Source organism: Chamaea fasciata, unplaced genomic scaffold, assembly GCF_029207755.1.
Source record: "Chamaea fasciata isolate MVZ Bird 193981 ecotype frontalis unplaced genomic scaffold, bChaFas1.0.hap1 SCAF_2, whole genome shotgun sequence".
Lineage (NCBI taxonomy): Eukaryota > Metazoa > Chordata > Aves > Passeriformes > Sylviidae > Chamaea > Chamaea fasciata.
The window spans coordinates 56,228,679-56,251,370 of record NW_027094087.1 but is presented as its reverse complement, the minus strand read 5'-3'; the positions used below and the strand labels follow the sequence as shown (position 1 = coordinate 56,251,370).

Genomic DNA, 22,692 nt, shown 5'->3' with positions numbered 1-22,692 from the left:
TATTCTCACAATGCAAAAGACCCTTGTTGATCTGTGTGTGACTTTTCCCATCATCATCAATGATGCTCAACTTAATAATCTTTTTATTCCTTACCCTTCTTCTGTGCCAGTTCTGCCTTAAGAATCCTCTTTCTCATTTCACTCATATCACACCACCTTTCTCTTTCCATTTAACTGTCCATGTCTACTTTTGGCATTGAAACAGTAATATAACTTTTGTTTGGACTTAGTTTAAAACTGACATATTCCTTCCTCAGGATGGTTTAGTAAATCCTTTTCATATCTGGATTGTTTAAAGCTGCTCTTTGGGGTGGTAATTCCTTGTGCCCTGGACCAGATTCAGCCCATTTTCGGTCCAAATATAAACGGCATCAAAAGGATGCTCCAAGACACAGCAAGAGCATCTTGCCTTTGTCTTTGGTGTTTAAGGCAGCAGAAAGTAGAACTACTATATTCTTTAAAAACCCTACTAACACGAAAACAGTTCCTTGCCTTCAGTCACTGTACTTTATGTATCAGAATAATAATTTTTAGTTATGTTTTTCATTAACCCATCACCCCATTAAAGTTGAGTCTTTAATAGGGGATTATATGTAATAACAATTTAAAAAATGGTCTATATTGGAACTGTAACAATTGCAACAATAACCAGCCTAACTAGCAACTTACAAAGTGTACAGATGGCTTAATTGTTTGAGAAGCATCTCTTTGGTGAGATGAAATAAAAAAGGGGGATAGGGAAAAAAAATAAGAAGGATTAATCACATTTATTCCCAGACTTCTTGCTGGTATAAGACCGTATCAGGAATCTGGTTGGAAGAATTGAGTGATAAATTCAGGTGATTACTCAGGTGACTCAGAAATTAACACTTGATGTGGGTGCTTTGACTTTGTTGTTACATTTCTTTCATCCAGGTCCTTGTGATCAGCACCTCTATCTAATGTCTGAAACCAATTAATAAACTCACAGTACCTCTGTGCAAGGGACATTTTCAACTAGTCTTTTTTTTCTTAAAATAATCCACATAAAGGGGTTGTCTAACAAGAAAAGCATTATAAAATAGCTAGAATTATTTTCTTGGAATTAAGATAACATAAGACCACAATTACCTAGCCTAGTCTTTGAAGCCTGGCTAATTTAAAGGAGAGTGAAGATCATCCTGTAGTTTTAGAATTTTTATCATACACCTTACATCTGATTAGTATATTTTTAATTATTTTAGCTGGTTTTCTGTGGCTTTCTCTACATGTGGAAATAGTTCTAATGTATCTCAGCCTCCAGTGCAAAGACAATGTGATGCTCTGGCTCAGAAGTTTCGGTAGGTTTAGTGCTCAGGAGACCTGCCCTGCATTTCTGCTCCAAATTACTGGTTCCAAGGCATGCACATTGTGCATCAATCATTGCAGCATCTAAGGGTATGGTCTCAGCTCAGACTTAACTATTGTTGACTGCTTGACCTGAAACACTCCACAGTTGCTGCACCCCCCTTTCCATGATTGTCCCAGCGTGGGAGACAGCAAGAATTTCTAGGGTGTATCTTGCAAAGTCCTCCAGCTCTTGTCTTGGGGAAAAGATGGCAGATCCAGATGTTCCTTAAGTACTTAATTCTTAGAAATGGAATGAATCTCAGAAGTTTATTGTACCTGTATTAAACACAAGCAAGCAATTATGAGGATAAAAGTATTTCAAGCAGAATAGAGTAGATACCAAAGAAACATGATCAGGAAATCTTAGAGGAAATCTGACTAACCATATCTATTTCTAAAAAATATTTTCCATGCTTTTCACATTTATGTGAAGGGCCAGTAAAATAAATAGGACACTTGATTCGCATTCCAGAGGAGAGTAAAGCTGCTCACTCATTAATGCTGTTGAAGATGGTGTGAGAAACTTCATTGAGAAGTTTCAGAGCATAATCATGTTTACCTCTATGACTGTATGTTAATCTTAGTGCATAGCAGAATAGAGGACTTCCATAACATACATCCTCTGTGGAAAACAATTTTCCGTCTTTGTTCTGTTTAAAAATACTTCTAGATGCAGATTTGCTTTGGGCATTGATTAGTTGATTAAGAATTACTTTGGTCAAAAAGAAGAGCAACCTTATTACTCATTTAATAGCTGTGTGTTCATATTATTTTCTCCTGCTGAAACGTTAGTGTGATTTTTACAAAAGAAAGTTGGAGTGTACCAAGTTGTCATGGGTTTTGTCCTGTCTATCTAAACCAAGACACAAATAAAGAACCATAGCAATTGTCCCATCAAGTGCTTTGTCATTAAAAACTACTGTGAGTTAGTAACAGCCTTTGAGTTAATTTATTGATGTTTTCCATATGCATCATTGTCCTACCAAACCACTTTATGAGTTTGAAGTGCAACAAGAAAAGTTTACACAAGGGAATCCATTTTAGTGGTAAAGAATCTCTGTAAGTGAGGGCTTTACAAACATCTTGGGAAAACATCTGGGAATGGTTCAAGGAGAGCTGACAAAGACAGATGAAGACTTCATTCAAAGAGAAAGAAAAGAAGGACAGTATATTTTTGTAATGACAGGTCATGTAAAATCTCAGATTGTAGAGCCCCCATTATTCTGTCGAGGAATTCTGTAATTGGAAACTGAACATATGAAGATTATCATTACAGAAGAAATGAATGCAGGCTTATGGGATACTGTGCTGGGCTGTGGCACTTCTGTGCTCTCCAGTTCCTGTTGTGTAGAATCATAGAATGGTGTGTGTTCGAAGGGACCTTTGAGATCCTCTGGTTCCAATACCCCTGCCATGGGCAGGGACACCTTTCACTAGACCAGGTTGTTCAGAGCCTCATCCAACCTGGCCTTGAACACTGCCAGGAATGGGGAATCTACAACTTCTTTGGGCAACCTGTTCAGTGTCTCAGCACCCTCACAGTGAAGGATTTCTTCCTTGTAATCTAAATATACCGCTTCAGTTTCAAGCCATTCCCCCTTGTCTGCCATGTCCTGACACTACATGCCTTTGTAAAAAGTCCTTCTTTCATGAACTCCCTTTAAATACTGAAACTCATCGTTTTACATTTAGAGCTAACAGAAATTAAAGACAGAGAGAATGAGTTTGTCATAGTCCAACAGTCTTAAGAACAATGTACTGTATGGGTGTACAGGACACTTATGAATAAACCTACATAAAAAGGAAGCGTTCAAAAACTGGAAGCAATGACAAGTGATCCAGAAGGCATTTAGAGAAACAGTCATGTGGGGGTGGGATTAGAAATGCCACAGTCCACCTGCAGTAGAATCTAGCAGGGGCTGTGAAGGCCAATGAGAAGGTCATCTACAGGTACATCAGTAGAAGGAGGAAGAGTGGGGCAAACTCATGGCTGTTGCTGAATGAGGACATGAAAGAAGCCAAGATACTCAATGACTTCTTCACCTGGTCTTTACTGTTTGCACCAGCCCTCTGCAATCCCAGGTGCTTGTGGCCAATTGGAAAGTGGTGGAAGGTGAAGGAAGATAAAGTCTGGAAACACTTAAACTGCATGAACACAAGTCTACTGGTCGTTCTGGGCTACACATCTCAGTACTGAGGGCATTGCAAAGCCATTCTCCATTATCTTTCCAAGGTCATAGCCTCTAGGGGAGGTTCCTGAGAACTGGAAAAAAGCAAATCTCACTCATATTCAACAAAAGGAAGAAGGAAGATCCGGGGAAGTACAGACCAGCTGCCTCATCTCTATCCCTTGGAAGGTGATGGAGCAAAACGTGTGGCGATTAGTGTCACAAAGTCCAGTTAGAGGTCAGTCACTACTGGTTTACCCCTGGGGTTGTTACTTGGGTCAGTGTTGTGTAATATCTCCATTAAGGCCTGGATGATAATGCAGAGTCTATCTGCAGAGTGTACAGACAATACAAAATGAGGAGAAATATCTGATGTGCCAGATGGCTGTGCTCCCATTCAGAGAGCGACAGGCTGCAGGAATGAGCGAACAGGAACCTCATGAAGTTTGGCCAAGTCCAAGTATTACATTTGAGGAGGAAGAATCCTATCCCACTGTGGCAGTGGGCAGGCTGGGGGCTGACTGATTGGAAAGCAGTGTGGCAGAGGGGGATCATGGGACAATGAAGACAGACAGGATGCTGGGATGTGTTTGGGAGGATTGCCAGCAGGTCAAGGGAGGTGATCTTCTACTCATCCCTGGTGAGGACACACCCAGAGTGCTGTGCCCAGTTCTGGGCTGCTCAGTACAAGTCAGACATGGACATGCTGGAGAGAGTCCAGTGGCAGGCCACAACAATGATTACGAGGCTGGAGCATCTTAAATATGACAAGAGGCTGAGAGATCTATGGCTGCTTATCCTGAAGAAGAGAAGGCTGAAAAGATTCATATGAATATATACAAATATCTGAGGAATGTAAGGAAAACAGGCTCAGTGGTACCCAGTGGCAGGACAAGAGGCAATGGGCACAGATAGAAATAAAGAAACCACAACATTTAAACACAAGAAAAAAACTATTTTGGACTTTTTTTTTTTGTTCCCTCCCTCTTTTGAGAGTGATTGAACAATCAAACAGGTTGAACATTTACCTGGGAAAGTTGTGGAATCTCTGTCCTTGGAGATACTCAGATATATATATATGGAGACACATAGACATCCTTGGGCAAACTGCTCCAGATGACTGCTTTGTGAGGTGGGCTGGACTATATGGATCTCCAAAGATCCTTTCCAGCCTCAGCTGTTCTGTGATTCTTCAACAGCTGTGCTCCTTAATTGTATTGAACCTGAACCTACAGTAGCAGAATTAGTTACACAGTACAAGTATTAAAAAAGTTCTGTGCCACATCTTGTCTCAAAATGCAGGTTTTTTTACAAGTCTGTGGTTTTCAACATTCTTTCCTATAATTCCCATCTGTAAGAATAGGAATTGTTAATGACTTTGTAGTTTCACTTTTATTACTTCTGAAGTCCCTGTCTTTAAAAAAGCCATTTATGAACATTTTTGATTAAAATGAAATGCCACTTCTAGTGAGATGCTTAATAAAATGGTAAGAAATCACAACAAGACTCATATGGAGAAGAATAAAGAAGGTATTTTTTCAGTGTGGAGATCATAGAACACACAGTAACTGATTTGTCTCAGGTCACGCATAAAATCTATAGTCAAACTGGGAGTAGATTTCCAGTCTCTGGATTAGCTATCCTGTAGTTCTGCTGTCTCTAAATATTTTTGATGATAATCAAAAAGATTTTTCACTATCTGCAATAAATTAGCTCTTCTGAGTTCTTGTTGCTGGACATTATTAGTCTTTTCCAGGTGGCATATTTCACTAGTATAATTTTACTGTCATCACTCAAATTAGGTGAATAGTGGCAAGTATATTAGTATTTGCCTTCATATATACAGGTAAGTGAGAGAACCCTACATTTGAGTTATTATAGAATTGAAGGTTCTGTTGACTTAGCTATTCTAAAAATAGTGTGTTAAGACTGTGCTGGGAGAATACTAGAAAATGTAACTCAAAACATGATTAATATGCATGCAGGATTTTATCTGCCATGGAGTAAACCAAAATTAGGGCCAATATAGGCTCTACACCAGTAGAGTGCAACCACTGAATTAAAGTATATAGTCTCTGTATCTTTGGGCATCAGAAACACTATAAAAATTCAGGAGTCCTTGGCTATTCAGTTAATAAACTTCTCTTTTTCTTATTCTAGACATAACAAGATTTTGTAAATCGCAGGGCTACAGCATCTGTGAAACTGGTTCTTGTCCTTGTGGACTTGAGTATTGAGCAAGATACCAACTGCAATGACCAATCACTGTATAAAAATGACTGGTATTTTAGTAAAGCTTAGGGAGTTGAATGGATAGGATGTTATTGTTTCATTTTTCATCTCTTCAAAGAAGTGATAAAGATGCTAAGAACTTACTTCTTAAAACCACATTTATGTGATACTGAAATTTCCTAAAATTGTATCTTTACAATCTGTATGTTTTGGGCTAAATAAAGCCTCGAGGTCCCTTTCAGCTGGACAGCTCTGTTCTATTCTACAGCTCTTCTTGGCCTTGTGGGATTTCTTTTGCTAAAAACTTTTTATCTTTACTAACCTCATCAGTAAAATTCAAATAGAGGTGTGGAAAAAGCCTGCAAGAAGGAAATGGGTTGTCCCCCAGCTTTCCCTGAAGAGCTGCAAGCTCTAAGTGACTCTGTAGGCTCCTCTCTACTGAGTGTAGCTCCTAGGGAGTCCGGCAGCATTACTAGACTTTGTTTAAAGATTACCAAAATAACAAAATGAAAACGGCAAGAATTAAAACACAGAAGGTTTGTTATAACAAGCTTAACTTTGAGTTTGTTTTCAAGAAGGGATCGTTAAAAAGTTTATAGTGATATTTAGGTTTTTTAATTATATGATACTTTTTTAATTTCCTCAAGTAATTGGTCAGCTTTAACACTGGACAGAACTAAGGGGAGTTTGCTCTTTTCTGTGGAAGTATATTGGGGTTTTTTTCTGTATCTTGCTGTGTGAGGTGGCAAAATGGTTTTTTTGGGCCTACACTGTATATACTTTACTGACTAGCAAGTGTGTTGGGCACTGCAGTTGAGAGAGAGTCTAGATTATTTTGGAAGGGAAAAAAATCTTTCCAGCTGAATGCTTTGACTCTTTATTTTGAGGGGTTTTTTTTAATATTTTTTATTCCTGAAATATATACCATCTATATTCTTCTGTCTCAAAACCATTTGGTTTTGAGACAGACTTAGTTGATTTAAATCTCTGCTCAGAGCATGTGTAATTTAAAAGGAACAACTACTGAAGCTCCAAATGGTAGCTGTGAAATACTGCTCAAAGTTAGCTGAGTTGTTTTACAGCACCAAAACTCTTAAATGTTTGGCACCAAGCTGCGGTCCTATGGAGTGTTTTATCCTTTTTCAGCAGATTGCAGCTGTTTCACGCCCTGATTAATGAGAACACAGTGAGAGCAACATGCTGTACATGAGTGTACATTAGGAGTTTAAATACTTGAACTGCAGATAAAGTTTCTTCTCAATCTAGTATCAACTTTATATCTAAAATAGGGTATTTGTTTCTTTTTTTTTTTTTTTTTTTTTTTTTTTTTTTTTTTTAATTCCAGGTGTAACATTTTATCCCAATATGGCAATATCTTACTCATATTTGTTATGTGCTACAACCTCTATTTTTAAATCAGTTTGCTAATTGCATTTCACATTGCTACTAAGATATTTTTGTTTTGGCAATTTCTCTGTAATTTCATATTTACTTCATGTCTTTCTGCATTACCATATGTTTCAATTAGAGGAAGTTGAAAGCTTTTAAAAAAATATTTATTTTAACAATATTAGTCCAAAAATGTGTTTCTTAGTGTAGGCTGGAAAGGGTCATGAAGGGAAAATGAAGTTGAGGAAGAAAGGCACTGCATAGCTGTACAATTGCATTTATTTGTATTAGAGTTTCACTTAGGCTAGAGTCCATCCACATAAATGACTCCAAAATATGGAGTATAAGAATAACTCTGAAGGAATATAGTGTTTATTATTACACAGAAATGGTGGTGCTTAATCACAAATTATTTTTTTGGTGGGGTGTATGGCTGGCTTTCATTCTGAGATTTTGGAAAGCTGTTTTCTCATAGCTAGCTGGTCTGTTTTTCTTCTTTAGTAGGACAGGGATAACTGTCATCAGCAGTGACAGACTGAGCATGTGCAACTTGCTGCATTTTGTGATTTCTGTCACTGGTGTAATCTGGAGGATGTTTTAGCATCAGCGACCTGGGACATCTTGGTTGAGGCAAGTGTCGTGCTTTAGGCATCCCATGATACAGCTCCACTTGCTCCACTGAGCTACCAGTTCTTGGTGGTACTTGTTTTATTAAGATTTTCTTGATATTAAAACAATGTTACTTAGTCAACATACTGATTTTCAAATTTATTTTGATGCTTTTTTTGCTGTATCAATTCATAGATTCTTTCTTTGGTTTTAATTTTCAAATGTTAGGGTCCCTGCACTGTGAACAGGAATTTTCAGTAAAAATGTAACCTTGCAGTAAGCTGCTACTAAAGTTTTTATTCTTGGTAGATAAAATCTTTTTATTTTGACGTAACTAATGAAAAATCTGTCAGCCTAAGTGACAGTAATGGAAGCTGCTATACAGAGATTGTCAAGAAAATCACAGGCTTGGAGTTCCCGAGTCATAATTTCAATATAAATCAAGTGTTTGATTGTCACATTTTTAATAATGAAAATGATTTTCAATCCACTGTACACATGGAATATTTTAAGGGATTCTGAGTTAGTATGAGCTGTGAGATTTTACCTTGTAAAGTAATGAAGGCACTGTCTGCCTAAAGCCATACCTGTGCAGATGCTGAAAATGCTCCAATACTGAAAAGAAGAGGGTTGGTTTTATTTTGGTACTCAACTTGGCAAAGTCACAGGATCAGGAAGTATTACAGGAAAGGGTTAATATCAAAGAGTGTCATCATATCATCTCTCTCTCTCTCTTTATTTTTTTTTTTTCTTTAATTGCCTGGTCTGTCAAGAATCCAAATACTAATTGTTTTGGTAAATGAGGGCCTAGGCCCACTTGCAGATACAAACATCAGACTTGAAAGCAAAAGAGATGCTGTGTACATAGCAGGAGAAATTCAACCTGTGAAGTTTTTTGCCTGGTTGCACAATGATCCACTTTCAGCAGTGGAATAGAAAAGGCTGTTCAGGAGCAGCATGTGAGCCTGGTGGCTGTCCATTCCCATGGTACTTCCTCATGGCAAATTAAAGGGACCATGTGCAGCTACACAGTTCTTGAGGGTTTTTTTTTTTGCTTTGGTTTGGTTTTTTTTGTTGGTTTTTGTTTTTTTTTTCTTTTTTTTGGTGCTTGCTGATGCTGTCTGCCTGTACAATCTCTTGTGCCTGCAAACTTCATAAAATCACTACCTGCTATGTAAAGATGTGCTACTTTTTATCTTTGTTAAGCTGATCTCAATATAGTTTTGTCACATTCCTCCTTGTTATAATGTGGGCTTTGGTGAGCTATAGTTCTGCAGTCACCTTACTTTTCCATAATGTTTTTTTAAACATTGTTCATATCACTCCTATCACCCCCTTGGTCTTCTGCTCTACAATCTCTCATGTTGTAAGGCATCTACTGTTGTGTGAATCATTTGTGTTGCCCTTCTCTGTACCTTCTCTTAGCCCCATTTCTTGAATTAGAGAGAGCAGAACTGTCTAATACTGTCAATCACAGTGTCGTAGAGCAGCAAAATTATATTCTGTCTTGGGTTTGTAGCTTTTCTTAGTGATAGGCAAAATTGTATGGCATTTCTGGCTGTGGTTGAGCCTAGGGAACTGTGAACTGTGACTCACAGATCTCTTCTTTACTCAAAGCTGATGTGAGAATGTTAATGAGGGTTAGATTTTTCTTTGAAACAACTTTCAGTTCACAACATGCCCCTTTTCCCAATTTAGTTCTAATAACATTTCTTCAGTATTCTTTGGTGGGAAGCCTTGTCAAAGGCTTTCTGAAAATCCAGGTCTGCAGGGTCTTAGTTTGTCTACTTGCTTTCCTCTGCATCTCCTGAGCACATGGTAGGTAGCAGGGCAGTATTTCCCTTTACAAAAGCTCTGTTGACTGTTTCCAGTTGGATATGTATGGGCTCAGCAATATCCTTTTGTATGGACTCTACTGTTATCCCAGGAGTGGATGTTAGTATCAGTGGTCCTTTTGGGACCTTCAAGGCTCCCAGGTCAATGCCACCTCAATGCCACCTGGCCCATATGACTCAGTGATTTGGCTAGTCTAGTACTTCCGGTATATGCCCTCTGTGTCCCGGCAGCTGTTCTGACATTGTGGAGAATGTGCTGTGTGGGACCCCATCTCATCATCTTTGTTGGTAAAGACAGATGCTGAGGATTTGATGAGCTGCTTTCCTGTGACCTTCTTATCCTTGAGTACCCCTTTCATACTTCTGTTCCAAAATGATCTTGCCAACCTGCTAGCTGTGTTTCATCTTTCAAAGTTTTATGAACACTTTAGTCTCAGCATGAGCATCTATTTCAAGGTTATCTTAAAATTCTTTCTTCATGCTCTTAATTTCCTGTTTCCATTTGACTGCCTTGTTTTATGGGCTTTCCTGTTCTCATTTTCATCCTCCTCACTTTCAGAAATTTCCTCGTGTTCTTTTGTTCACACGTTTTGAGCAGCATGTCTACTTACTTACATGAAAAGAAATAGAGGGTAGACTTTTATCTTTAACCATTTAGTGTTTCAATTTGTAGTTGCCAATAATGGGTCCACATTTAGTTTATTATTTTCTAAATTCAGAATATTTTCTCCTTTCTTTCTGTCTTTCTGGAAGCAGCGGAAGTAAAAAGTTTCTCTTTGCAGAAATCTGGAGCTTTACAAAGTGAGTGAATTAGAAGTAAGGCAATGAGGCTGGTTTCATTTGAGGTAAAAACTGTTTGACTTTTCAGGTGTTATAAAGGAGAATACTGGACATTTTTAAATCTGCTGATACAAAAGGGGATGTTTCTCATTTTTAGTGACCCAAATACCCACAAATTCAATTTTTTTTGTCATTGAGATTTTGGAGATGCAGAATTGTATTTGGCATTCTTGGATAATTGAACACATATGTACTCCTTAATTTTATGAAAAATGGCTGTGATTTTTATAACTAGGTTTCTTCTGGAAAATATACCACAGTGGAGCACTCTGATGTTGTGATTATAACATTGTCAATCATTTTCTTTTCTAATGGCTAAAATAGTAAAAATTATTAGAGTTTCTATTCTATTCTGTTCTAATTATAGTCCCATACTTCTGAAGGGACATTGTATTACTAGATGACATAAGATACAGGATGAGGAAGTTCAGGGGTTTTGGCAAGCTGATGAGAAGTAGTTCTATAAAGATGAGAAGTAGCGTGGGACTGTGGGATCTGTACTTCTTGTTTCTCTTAAATTACAGTAGGAAAGGAGTTAATTCGAGTGATTACTGCTTATGCTTCAGATTTCATGTCCAGCTGAGATTAATTATAAAAAGTCTTCTCAGAACAGTGAGATCTTGGAGCACTGTCTTAATTGCCTTGGGGAGAAGAAAAAGAACTACTTTCTTAAGGTGCAGTTACAGCCTGAGCATTGCTTTTGAGAAACTTAACATGACCTGGGTGTAGGCAATAATGAGGACCCAAATTCAACAACCTGGGAGGTCCCTTCCAGTCTCAAATTACTGGAAATGCTCTAACTTGGTATAGACTCAGGAAAGCATTATTAGCAGATTACTTAATGACTGGAATTTTAAACATTTTAGAGTCTAAATAAAGTTAATTAAGAGTATTGGGCTAAAGCTTTGTGCTCAGTTTGGATGCCTGGAGCCATGGATTTTTCTATTTAAGATGGTCAAATCTCAGCCCAATATAGTTATTTGTGGTAAAATGTAAATTTCATGAGTGTACTTCATTAAGTGCTTCTACTTCTTGGGTAAATGTTTACCAGATTTTTTGAAAATTTTGATGCAAAAATAAATTCTGTAGTGCCTGTGAGGTTATTTACTGTCAGTTTTAGGAAGCTAATTTTAAATGTCTGACTTGCAAAAAAGATTTAATTTTGAAGGTATTGGTTTGATATTAGGGATATTGGTGCTTAAGGAGTGAGTAGAAATAGGAATCAATGGTTTAGTAGGCATAAAAATGACAAGAAGGAGTTAACTAATTCTTTAGTGAGTAATACGTCAAGGTTTAGGGAGCTTTATGTTTTTTATCAGAGTTTAAAATTCCCCAAAGTATTAAGCTCAATATATGTTCTGTGTCTCCTAGTATACCTAGTGCACTTTAGGGAGTGTGGATTTCCTTTCATTTTGGAAATTTTCCCAGTAAATCAGTGTCTGTTGTGAAAGTGGAGTACCATTTCCTTGGAGCTGAATTTCTCTAGTCTTACCGTCTTCTGACCCTCGATAAACATACAAGTCATCTACTTCCATCCTTGTGATGAGCTTCCAAAATCTCAGAGTGCGATATGAAGCACAGGTGCTGCATGGCTGCAACGGACAGCTTTGAAGAAGTGCTTGTATTTGATTAAATCTATTTATATCATGGAAAACTAGCTTATCTTGGGGTCTGATCAGAAAATTGCAAAGTGTCTTTAAATGGTGTGTGGCGAGCAGATCCTTTCCTATGGGAATTGCTACCCCTTAGTTAGAGCAGGAGGGCTGAGACTGAATCCACTCCTCCAGGATGTTGGCATGTGAAGCGAACTGTGACAGATCTAAACTTTCAGCTATAATGTTTGCTTGAAGAGGGTTGCTTTTTTGAGACCATTAATTCAATCACTTTGTGATCGTTGGACCGTGTTTTTGGTTTGTGACGTTAGGACTATCTGAATGAAGGGTGGGATCTCATTGCTGTACATAAGAGCAATGTTCCAATGTTTCAAGGAAATGGTAGGAACAGCAAAGTGCTTTCTGCTTTTTCTGTGTATTTATTGCTTGCATTAAAGTTCATTAAAGGAGAATTTCATGTCTGATAATGGAAAATATTTATGAACTTTAGGTCAGGTCTTGGTTAAGTTTGCAGAAGCTCTAAAATAACTTCCAATGATGTTTTTCCCACATTGTTATAAACTGTGTTATAAAATTCTTACCATATTATTACATTACAAATTGGAAATATTCTGGAAATAGTAATTTTGCAATATAATATCCAAGCATGCTTGTTTTTTCTCATACCTCTTGTGTGCTTCAACACTGAAGAAAAATTGAGACTCATGCAATTAGTATGCTGTGTTCATGTTGTTTTGTCTGATTATGTGGAGAACTTCTGCAATCAGATGAATCCCACACACACTGGTGCAAACAGCATATACCTTTAAAATGTACTGATTTGTCTATCTGTATAAAGCCCATTTCAAAAAATGGGCTTTATATAGACAGGATTCAGTATGCAATGGAAAGGTTTGGATCAGTGAGTCATTTTTGCCTAAAAATATTTGCATGGTAAAAATATCCCTATCTCTTACTGTTCTCACACTTTCCAGATAATAATTATCTCTAATGGTTAGCTGATTTCATGCTGAAGGCTTCAGTTCAGCGACACACTCAAAGTCTTGCATAACTTGCATCAAACTGGATTATTCCCTCTATTTTAAAGTAATTCTTGTGCTCGAATCAAACACATTTAAGTACCCTGTTGAATTAGTATCTGTGTGGAAATTGTTTTTCCCCTAAACATGATCAATTTTGGAACCGGCAATTACCTTCTGTTGATGGTTTTAGTATTTTTTTTCCCCAATTTGTGCCACCCTTAGTTGTTGCTCACTTTAATATTTGTGGCTTTTCTTATTTCCCAACAATTGAATTATTTTGTGTGTATCTTCAGAATAATTATATGGCTCTTGACTGCCTTTTCAGTTTACATGTAAATTAGCATTTTGCCAAGACTGTCATTGTTTCAAAAATAGCAATGCAAAATCTGGTGATCCCAAGAATTAGTCTCTATTTAATGTTAACAAATAGAGTTTAAATTCACAGTTATGTGAGGTGTAACATAAATTTTAAAAAGCATAACTTTAATCTATATGTACAGCTGTTTCTACATGTTTTTATTTACCTTGGTTTCTGTATTCTTATATATTTTCAGACAAGTATAAAAGAAGGATTACTACTGAAGCAAACCAGCTCTTTTCAGAGGTGGAAAAAGCGTTATTTCAAACTTCGAGGTCGTACCCTTTACTATGCTAAGGATTCAAAGGTAATTCTGTGCTAATTTTAATTCTGTTCAAAGGTAATTCTGGTGTCTAATGCCATTTACTTGTGACTTCAGTTTTGTTTAGGTTTATAAGTTTAATACATTTATTAAGTTTAATAATAAAAATAATGATTTGTTCACTGTTTTATGTAAAAACTGCTGTATGTAGGATGTAGTGTGTTAACTTTAAGGAAGATTGGTAATTTCTCTTGAATTTTTTGAAATTAAGTTTATCACAGTGATTTTAACCTTTTTGGCTATTCAGACAAATAATATGGTAATTTTAACAAGTGGTGGAGTTTTTTGTGGCTCTCAGACAGTCGAAAAAAGTAAAAACTGGATAATAGAAGTTAACACTAAGGCTGCATTCTACTAAAACTCTTCTGCTCTGATGCCCATAGAAATAGTTATGTGAAATCAAGATAGGTTGATTTTATGCCAAAACTGATATATAAGGGAAAAAGCTGTTTCCCATCTATTGAATTTTTTGGTGGGAGAATTGGGGGTGGGCAGAGGGGAATACTTCTCTTTGAAAGGCATTTCCTTCCTCCCTCCCAAGGCTGGGGCCAAGAGCATTTTGACTGACTCAGATTGTACTGTTTCATAGCTGTGGGTGTTACTCTCCTTTACCCTGTGTGGTTGCAGCATCTCATAGAGGCTGTAGGTGAGGTGCTTCAGGTCTCCATCATCTTCTGTAGCCTTGTTTTCTCAGCAAAAATCCTAGTAAAGGCACAGAGATCACTCCTTGTGGGACTATAGGGCTGCAGCTGCATGGTGCACAGTTGTGTGGCTGTAATGAATCAAGGAAAGCACCATTGCTCCAGGGAGCCCAGCACTGCAGTACCTCTGTTGTCAAACCTCTCTGCACTTGGTGTGACCACGAGCAGTTTAGATAAAGGATAAGAGCTCTGAGAAGGGCAACCTCAAATCACAGTATGATGCTGAGATGGTTTGAAAATGTGAGCCTACTCTGTTAGAAGAGGAATATGGGATATTTTGGGTCTCTCTTGGTCTCACTCCAACAGGTCTGTGCCCTTGCTATCTTGGGAATCATGGAACTGTTGTAACATGTCCAGAGGAGGGACACAAAGCTGAGCAGGGGAGTGGAACACCTCTCTTACGAAGACGGATTGAGAGATCTGGGACCTTACAGCGGCCTTCTAGTACCTAGAAGGTGTACAAGGGAGCTGGAGAGGGGCTTTTTACAAGGACATGGGGTCAGAAGACAAGGGGGAGTGATTTTAAACTGAAAGAGGAGATTTTTAGGTAGGAAGGTACTCTTTACTGTGAGGGTGGTGACACACTGGCACAGGAGGTGCAGAGAAGCTGTGGGTGCCCCATCCCTGGAAATGTTCAGGGTCAGGTTGGATGGGGCTTTGAGTAACCTGGACCACGGCAGGGAGTTTGGAGGTAGATGGTCTTTAAGGTCCTTTCCAACTAAAACCATTCTGTGATTCTATGATAAAGATGAGAAGGTAAGCAATTATGAGTAGTCAATTGTGCCAATACTCTAATGCTGAATCCAGACTCTAATGCTGAACTCCCCCATCATTGATTCTCCTCCCTGTGGCATGGAAGAGGAAAAACACGGTAGGGATAAAAAAATAGGCATTTTTGTTGGGCTGTTCTTCTATGTTACAGAACCCATCATGAGCATAACAGAACCTAATGGATCCTTTGCCAGAGGCTGTGGTGTTTAGAGTAGACATATATTTCTCTTGCTGGAACATCAGACAAAGGAGTGGAGGGAATCTCTTCAGCCATTTGAGATACATCTTCTCATATGGATACTGTATGATAGCTTCCTGTGTGACTTTAGAGTTCCATCCTAGAAGTAAATAATTAATTTACATTTTACTGTGTGTGAATCTCTTTCCTCTGACACTACATTTATGCTACACAGTAAACACTCTAAAGCTTCATCTATGTAAGAAAACCCCCTTATTTTAAAAGATTTTAAAGCAATATAATTATTGAGCCCTTTTTTAATGCTCTCATGTACCACTTAGAATAGCAAGTAGGACTGTGTTTAGGGGCCATAAAATGATGAAATTTTATCACATCATCAGTGTGTTCTATTTTATTCACTACTTTTATTTTCTATTTTTATTTTCTAATTGGAATAGACACAATGAAATTAAAGCACATTTTGTAAGTATACCTGAAAGTGGGCTCAGACTTAATTTGATGCTTCTATGTTCTTTTCCCTTCACAGTCTCTAATATTTGATGAAGTTGACCTGTCAGATGCCAGTGTAGCTGAATCAAGCACAAAAAATGTCAACAACAGCTTCACGGTATGGAATGATTTAATACTGATTTTGAAGGCTGTGGATAGACTGTTACTAGGGAAATCAAGAATCCTCTCAGTTGCTTATTTTCCTCTGTTTGAAAATAAAATGTCTTTTTTTTTTGGAAATGGTTTAATGTATGAGAACAATACCACGTCAGCTATAGAACATTTTATTTCAGTGAGCAGAAATGTCAGATGACAGTTGCTTCAAAAGATGATGATAGAAGGCCTTAAAAATACAACAATAGTACTTAATACTTACTACTATAGCTTGGGTTTCTGCTGAAGTTTTTCTTTGAGGTGACATGCTCAATTAAATCAAATGTAATTGTGCTCTTGTTTTAATTTTCTTATAATAGTTCTTTGTTTCTTCCCATATTGAAATGTGTTTTATTTTTTTGACTGCCAGTCATACCCATTTATGTTTCCAAGTCACTTGGAAAAGCTGTCCCTACAGTTGCACTTTGATTCTGATGCTGCTGTAAGAAACATAGTGTTCATAAATCCCTATTTCTGTAAGTTCACAGGTGTTTTTTACACAAATGATCTTTCATTTATTGTTCAACTGTCTGTTAGAACTAAGTGATAATGTCTGACACAGTTCCTCTGCTGATTCTTAACCTCTGGAAAAAAAAATTCAAACATGAGCCAGCTATGAGAAAGACCACTGGTGTAGTTGTCCTTTCAAAGGACATCTTGAGATGTCCCACTGACTGTAATGACATCATTTTCCTTAACTTGCATGTCCCTTTATTCTTTATTAAAATGTTGATTTTTCATTTTCCTGATAGTTTTAATTCTCCAGGTGATCCATATTAGTCCATATTACCTGTCTTAGTTTTTCTTCTCCAAAGCAGTCAAATGCAAGCCTCATGAGGGTTTCATAGTTTTTCCTTGCTGTGGTACTTCGCAGGCAGCTGCTGAAGCAGTCAGAGCACTTCAAAGATTGTGCCTTGACAGCCTAGTGTGTTGTGTCAATCTAAGCTGCTTTACTGACTAAGAATGCAATTAAAAAGACTCCTTTGATGGAAGGTCTCAGATAAGGTGGTGGTTGTGTAAGGTACTAGCCTGTCTTTTGGAAACGTTCTTTCTGTTGCCTAGAAGTTCTACTTCTTCAGAAAAGTGGGATGCTTGGGCTTTTTTTTTTTTTTTTTTTTTTTTTTTAAATTTTTTTTCCTTGTTCAATACTTGGTGTTTTGGTATCCTTTGTAACCCTTTAGGCCCATTCAGCATCTCGTTCTTCATCAAAAGCATGTTTTGCTTCTAGTATCAAGAATTCTGGGGAAGACAGTAGTGAAAAAAGAGATCTCTGGCTACAGCTTTAACAGCTTCAGAGACACTGTTTGTTTTCATGTCCTGGGTACTTTAGGGCAAACAGTGTTTTCTCTAAGGAGTCTTCAAACTCATTTTGAAAAATTATTTGGATGTAAAGCTCTCCTGGATTGAAGAGTTGTCTGATTTGACTGTGAAATATGGTAATAGTCGTCATCTGGCTTAATCTTTTGGCTTCTTTCTTTGTGTTTGCCTAACGCAGTCTCCCAGCAACACAGCTCTGTGAAGTGAGACATCTCTGACCTTGCCTGCACTGGGTTGGACTTGGGGCAGAGTGTGTGGTTAGCTCTCTAGCAATACTCCTTATAAATAAAAAGAAACTTTTCGTTTTGCCATTTTATTTTCTTCCATCTTAAAAAGATAATTCTGCCTTTCTTAAAATTATGGGTCTTTTTGTTTATGTTCTAAGCGATCTGTTAGCATTCTCTTCAATAAAAAAAAGCAAAAATTAAATCCTTAACTTCAGCCTTCTCTAGTTCATGTACTCCTCTTGTTTCTTCGCCCCAGTAGATAATATTTTTAATATACACCAAATGACAATTTTTTCCAGGAAAACACACCTTTAAAAATTTATATTAAAAATGATCTAAAATTTTTGTTTAAAAGTCATTTCATAATTTCACTTAAATCCCACCCTCTTCCCTTAGTTTCCCACTCTCAGCTTGTAGAAGTTACTGTTTTGCCTTCTTTTGCCCTTTCTAGTTTGTCTGTTTGAAGGCAGAGGTGTGCATGTCAAGTTTTTCCATGCTTTTTTTTTTGGAGAAAACTCAAGTCCTAAAATCAGTCATAACACACAGATTTAAGGTTGGGTTTATTTGTAATGCACAAGCTTGCAGAATATTTTATGTAACTAAATAACACTGTTTGTTCACCGAAATTACTTTTGCTATCTTTCTGCAAACAAGTTGAGGTTAAAGGGAAAGTTGAGGTACATAATACCTGCTAATTAAAATGCAGAGCTGATAAACTTAAATCAGCTCATTTGTTTCATTTTTTTCCTTATTGCTGATGATATTTCCTTTCAGTGAATGATCAACTCACTTCTAGCAATTAGTTTCTAGTGCACAACCTTGCCTTTTTAAGTGTTTATAAAGTGTTTTGTAGTTCTGAGCATCCTTACCTAGAGGTTAATAGGTAACCTAGAAGGAAAGGTGTCTCTTGACTTCAGAGCCTTTGTATAAGACACACAAGGCTGGATTCTTCCTACTGTCTTGTTAGGTACCAGTGTCCCAAGCCTACGGGAAGAGAGACAAGAGGTTCAAGCAGCCAATTCAGCCCATGAGAGATTTGCATCACTCCCTCCATCAGCCACATCAGGAACTAAGTTGGGATTTTGCTCAGCCTATGCCCAGTTCAGTGGTGTGGGTCAGTGCTGAGTCCTCACAGTGATATTGGGTACTCTGCAGAACATGTTTTTCCCCAGAACTTTGCTTCTGCCTTGGCAGATGGTTTATGTTGTCTCAGCACAGCCAGAGGAGTGTAGTTGCTCAGCATGTTACCTCTTTGGAGAGTCTCCTGGGATGAATTACCTCCCACCCTTATTGCACAGAAGCAGATGGGGCAATGACCAATTCTGCTGAGAGCTGTATTTCCTTGTGCATATTGGTTTGCACGGATGGAAGTTGGCTTGTTGATATCTCGAATGCATTTAGGAAAACCCTCTATATTGTTCTCAAAATGAGACTCAAGACCAAATGAGGCTGAAGAGTGCTCTCTGGTGTGCAAGCGTGGGCTTGTAGAGCAGTGGTGGTGTGCTTTTGTTCTAACAGGTACAAGGAATGGGATTTTTAAATACTAAAAGGATTCTTGAACAGCCATATTCAGATAATGAAGTCCCTCAAGGTGGAAAAACAAAGGTGGTTATTTCATTGTGATTTAAAAGGAAATTATCTTGGGTGAACTTTGTGCATAAGTTTCTACCTTGGCCTTGCTTTTGGTGCTGAAGAACTGATGCACATTGCTAAGGAAAAATTCTGTAGATGTAAAGCACGCTGCGCTTCAGTAGCTGAGCCAGTTGAGGTTCTATAAAATGCTCTGGGGTACTATAAATCTGTGCTAGAGTCTCACGTTAAATGCACAGGCTTCATGTGGGAGCACCTATATTTTAATCCATCCAAACTTTTGTTTGAAACTTTTAATTCAGTTATGGGTTTTTTGACAGTAAATGTGATGGAAAATAATAATATTATGGTAAAATACTGGTTTTGAGGCACTACTTTGTGTAGCTGGCTTTATCTAATTGCACCTAAGAGTAGCAGAGGAAAAAAATTCTCTGTCTTTCTGGAAGGTCCCCTCCAGGAATATAAGAGTTAACATACTATATGATACTCAGGATGGGGATTCAGCTTGTCCTAACTTCTGGTGGGACTTAATGATGAATTTATAGGCCCCTAAATTTAGCTATCTAAAAGAAAATTAATAGGTCTTTAAAGCAGATTTCTGTAATTTCTTAAGTTCAGTTTAGCCTCCAATGATTTATTAACTCCAATGATTCTCCCTTAGCTACAATAGCAGCTTTGTCATCCAGGACACCTAAAATGTAGGCCCTTGCTTTCAGCATTCTGAATCAGGTGCTGAATCAAGTGGTTTTTTGTTGAATATACATCTTCTAAAAGTTGTCATCTTGAGGGGGAGGCAGCTGCAGTCGGCAGATCTGCTATCCTGGAAAGCCTACTGTGATTTTTCAGTAATTAGAAATGGGCTGGAAAGGAGACTTGATGTTCCAGCTAATAACTCTGATTACTAAGATTCTGGATATGCTTGCAGAAATGTCTAACATAGTACATTTTTTCTGATTTATTTGTTTTAGCAATGCTTTAGACCATATAGACCATAGAGTCCTCATTATTTATTCTGTGAAAAAAATACTTCGTTGGAGAACTTTTAAAGTGCTGGGCTTTAATAAAGTTTTCTCACCTAGTGTTGCTATGCAAAGGTGGTAGAAACTTATAAACTGCCTTGGTTTTTGGGTTTGGTTTTTTAAAATTTTATTTTATTACCTCCATTACCTCCCAGTCATTTGATTTGACTGTTTTCCAAGGTAAATAATCTTTGTCAACATCCTTCTATATTCTTAGCTATTCTTGCTGCTCTCCTGATTGTTATTCTGCATCATCATCTTGTAAGTGAAGTTACATGCTTGACACTTAGGAAAGCCCAAATCATAGACATCTGGGAGCATTGATTTATAAATTAATGCTCATTTACATTCTTTATGGATCCCAAGTTCTGTTTGTTTTCTGCAGTGGCATAGTGTGCATTTTTGTGTCTCCTATACTGATCCTAGGATCCTTCTTCTGTTAATTTGGAGCTGTCTGTAATTCTTCAATATTTAATCTGTGCATCTCTGGTGAGTATTTCTTTGTTTTTACTTACACTGAAATTTTTCAAGTCACTGTACTCTCTACCTAATACATTCCTTGGCTCACTTTGAAGTGCCTTGGAGATAAAGACGGGGAACTAAGTAATCAAAATTTTGTGCTGTCTGCAAATATTCCTGTATTGCTACTTTACACTTCTCTTTCAGTTTAAGAATCATTCCACAAAATTTTGTTGGAGAATAATAAGCTGCTTATTATCTATTAATCTTTTTTCATATTAAAAATTCTTCTTATTCCTTCTTACTTTTTTACATCCTTTAGCTTTTTATCTCATTGCATGATGGTGAATAAAATAATTGGTCTTTTCAGTTCAATGACTGAATTAAGCATGATTATGGATCGGCCTGATGTTTTAACTTTTCTGAACAGAAGCACTTAATTTTGTTCAAATTAATCCCTTTAATTAATTAATCCCTTTATGGATTAATTTTTAATGTATTTTTTCATATTATATTACAAAAGACCCAGAAAAAACATGAATGACATTTCATTAAAGTTAGTCCCTGAATGTAACTTTGTTGCAGAAAATAAAAGTTTGGATTTTTTTCTCTGATTTCCATTTTTTTTGTCAGACATACCAGTTCACTTGGACTGAAAAGTAGGGAATTTGGCTTAACAACAACAACAAAAATCTTTATGCAGTTGTCTATGATTTTCTTAGTATTCTGTATATTTGGATAGATTTTGAAAAAACAAAATATTCATATATGCTGATTAGGGTTTTTCTATAGATTAGTGAAACCAAATATCCTATTGGAGGAACTGTGATTCAAGTGTGGTTGAAATTTATATTGTCTTCTTCTGGTTTATATTGTTTTCTTACAGACCTCTGATTTTCCTTATTTCCTGTCCATATTTCTGAATGTAGCATATGCTATGTCTTAGTTGAGGATGTAAAGTTTATTGGCATATGACTTAAGTGGAACCAGCTTAAAGGATAAAGTAATTATTTTCATTTTTGCATCCTCTTGTTTTCAATGGGAGGTGGCCAAGTTGTACTGGAATTCTTGCGATCTGTCAGGATTTCAAGTTGAATATTGCAACCAGTCCTGAAAGGCATATTGCTTTTAGCACTTTATTTCAGTCCTGTTGCCTCTGACATCAGTCATCTCTGTTTTCATAATGGCGATTAGCTGCTTCTAATCGATATTAGAGAACTAACTTTTAATATTCACTCTGGGCTTGGAAAGCAGAATGTGTTGCCAGAGTTTTGCAGTATGTTTCAGAGATAGTGTTAATTTCTCTGGACTTAGACTTATTTTGCTTTTTTCTTGCAACTGAGATTTTTTCAGAGTTGTTGTTGAGACTTTTCTTCAGGGACTACAAAAACTTCAGGGAATGTGAGAACTGCTTAACCTCCCCCAAGCCACATCAGGAAGAGATGGGAAGAGCCTTTTCCAAAGGAGTTTAAAACCTTTCATCTTTGCGTTTGGGCACTCCATTCAGTCTTTTCAAATATTAGAGACAAAGAGAGATATTCCTAAAGTTGGCAATAATTATCCTAAAACTTCTTTTTTTAAAATTTAATTTAAATAAGCTAACATCAGTTCAGTTTTATGACTGACTCTTGATTTGCCCAAAGCTTACGCTCTTGAGCTTTGAGTGCAGAAAGCTTATGGATTCTAGTGGAGGTATTTCTCTGCTGCTGTCCTGCATGATTGTGAAATCCAATTTACTGCGGTTCCATCTCAGTGGACATCAGGAGATGGTTTCTTTACTGATAGCCTCAAGCCTCTTTCAGATGCTCTTCTACCTCAGTTTGGTTTGGTTTTTTTCAAAGGACTGCTTGCCTGAAGGCTACACAGGTCTTCTCTGGTCTTTCTGCTGCTTTTCTTTCACTGTCTTTCTCTACTCTAATTTGGTGAAATCATCCTGCTACTCCTGTGTTAGCAGGCTCCTGAGATCGTGGAGTCAGCAACCACCCTCGAAGTCCTAAACTTGAGGTGGATT

At 37.3% G+C, this 22,692-nt stretch overlaps 1 protein-coding gene across 1 annotated transcript in view; it reads left to right on the top strand.

Moving 5' to 3' along the window:
* The window catches only part of DGKH (diacylglycerol kinase eta), a 161,275-nt gene that overhangs the window by 68,544 nt on the left and 70,039 nt on the right, over nt 1-22,692 (top strand). The window contains exons 3-4 of the mRNA XM_066176230.1: nt 13,631-13,741; nt 15,954-16,034. Coding sequence (XP_066032327.1) covers nt 13,631-13,741; nt 15,954-16,034 — 192 coding nt within the window. The remainder of the gene's footprint in view (nt 1-13,630; nt 13,742-15,953; nt 16,035-22,692) is intronic.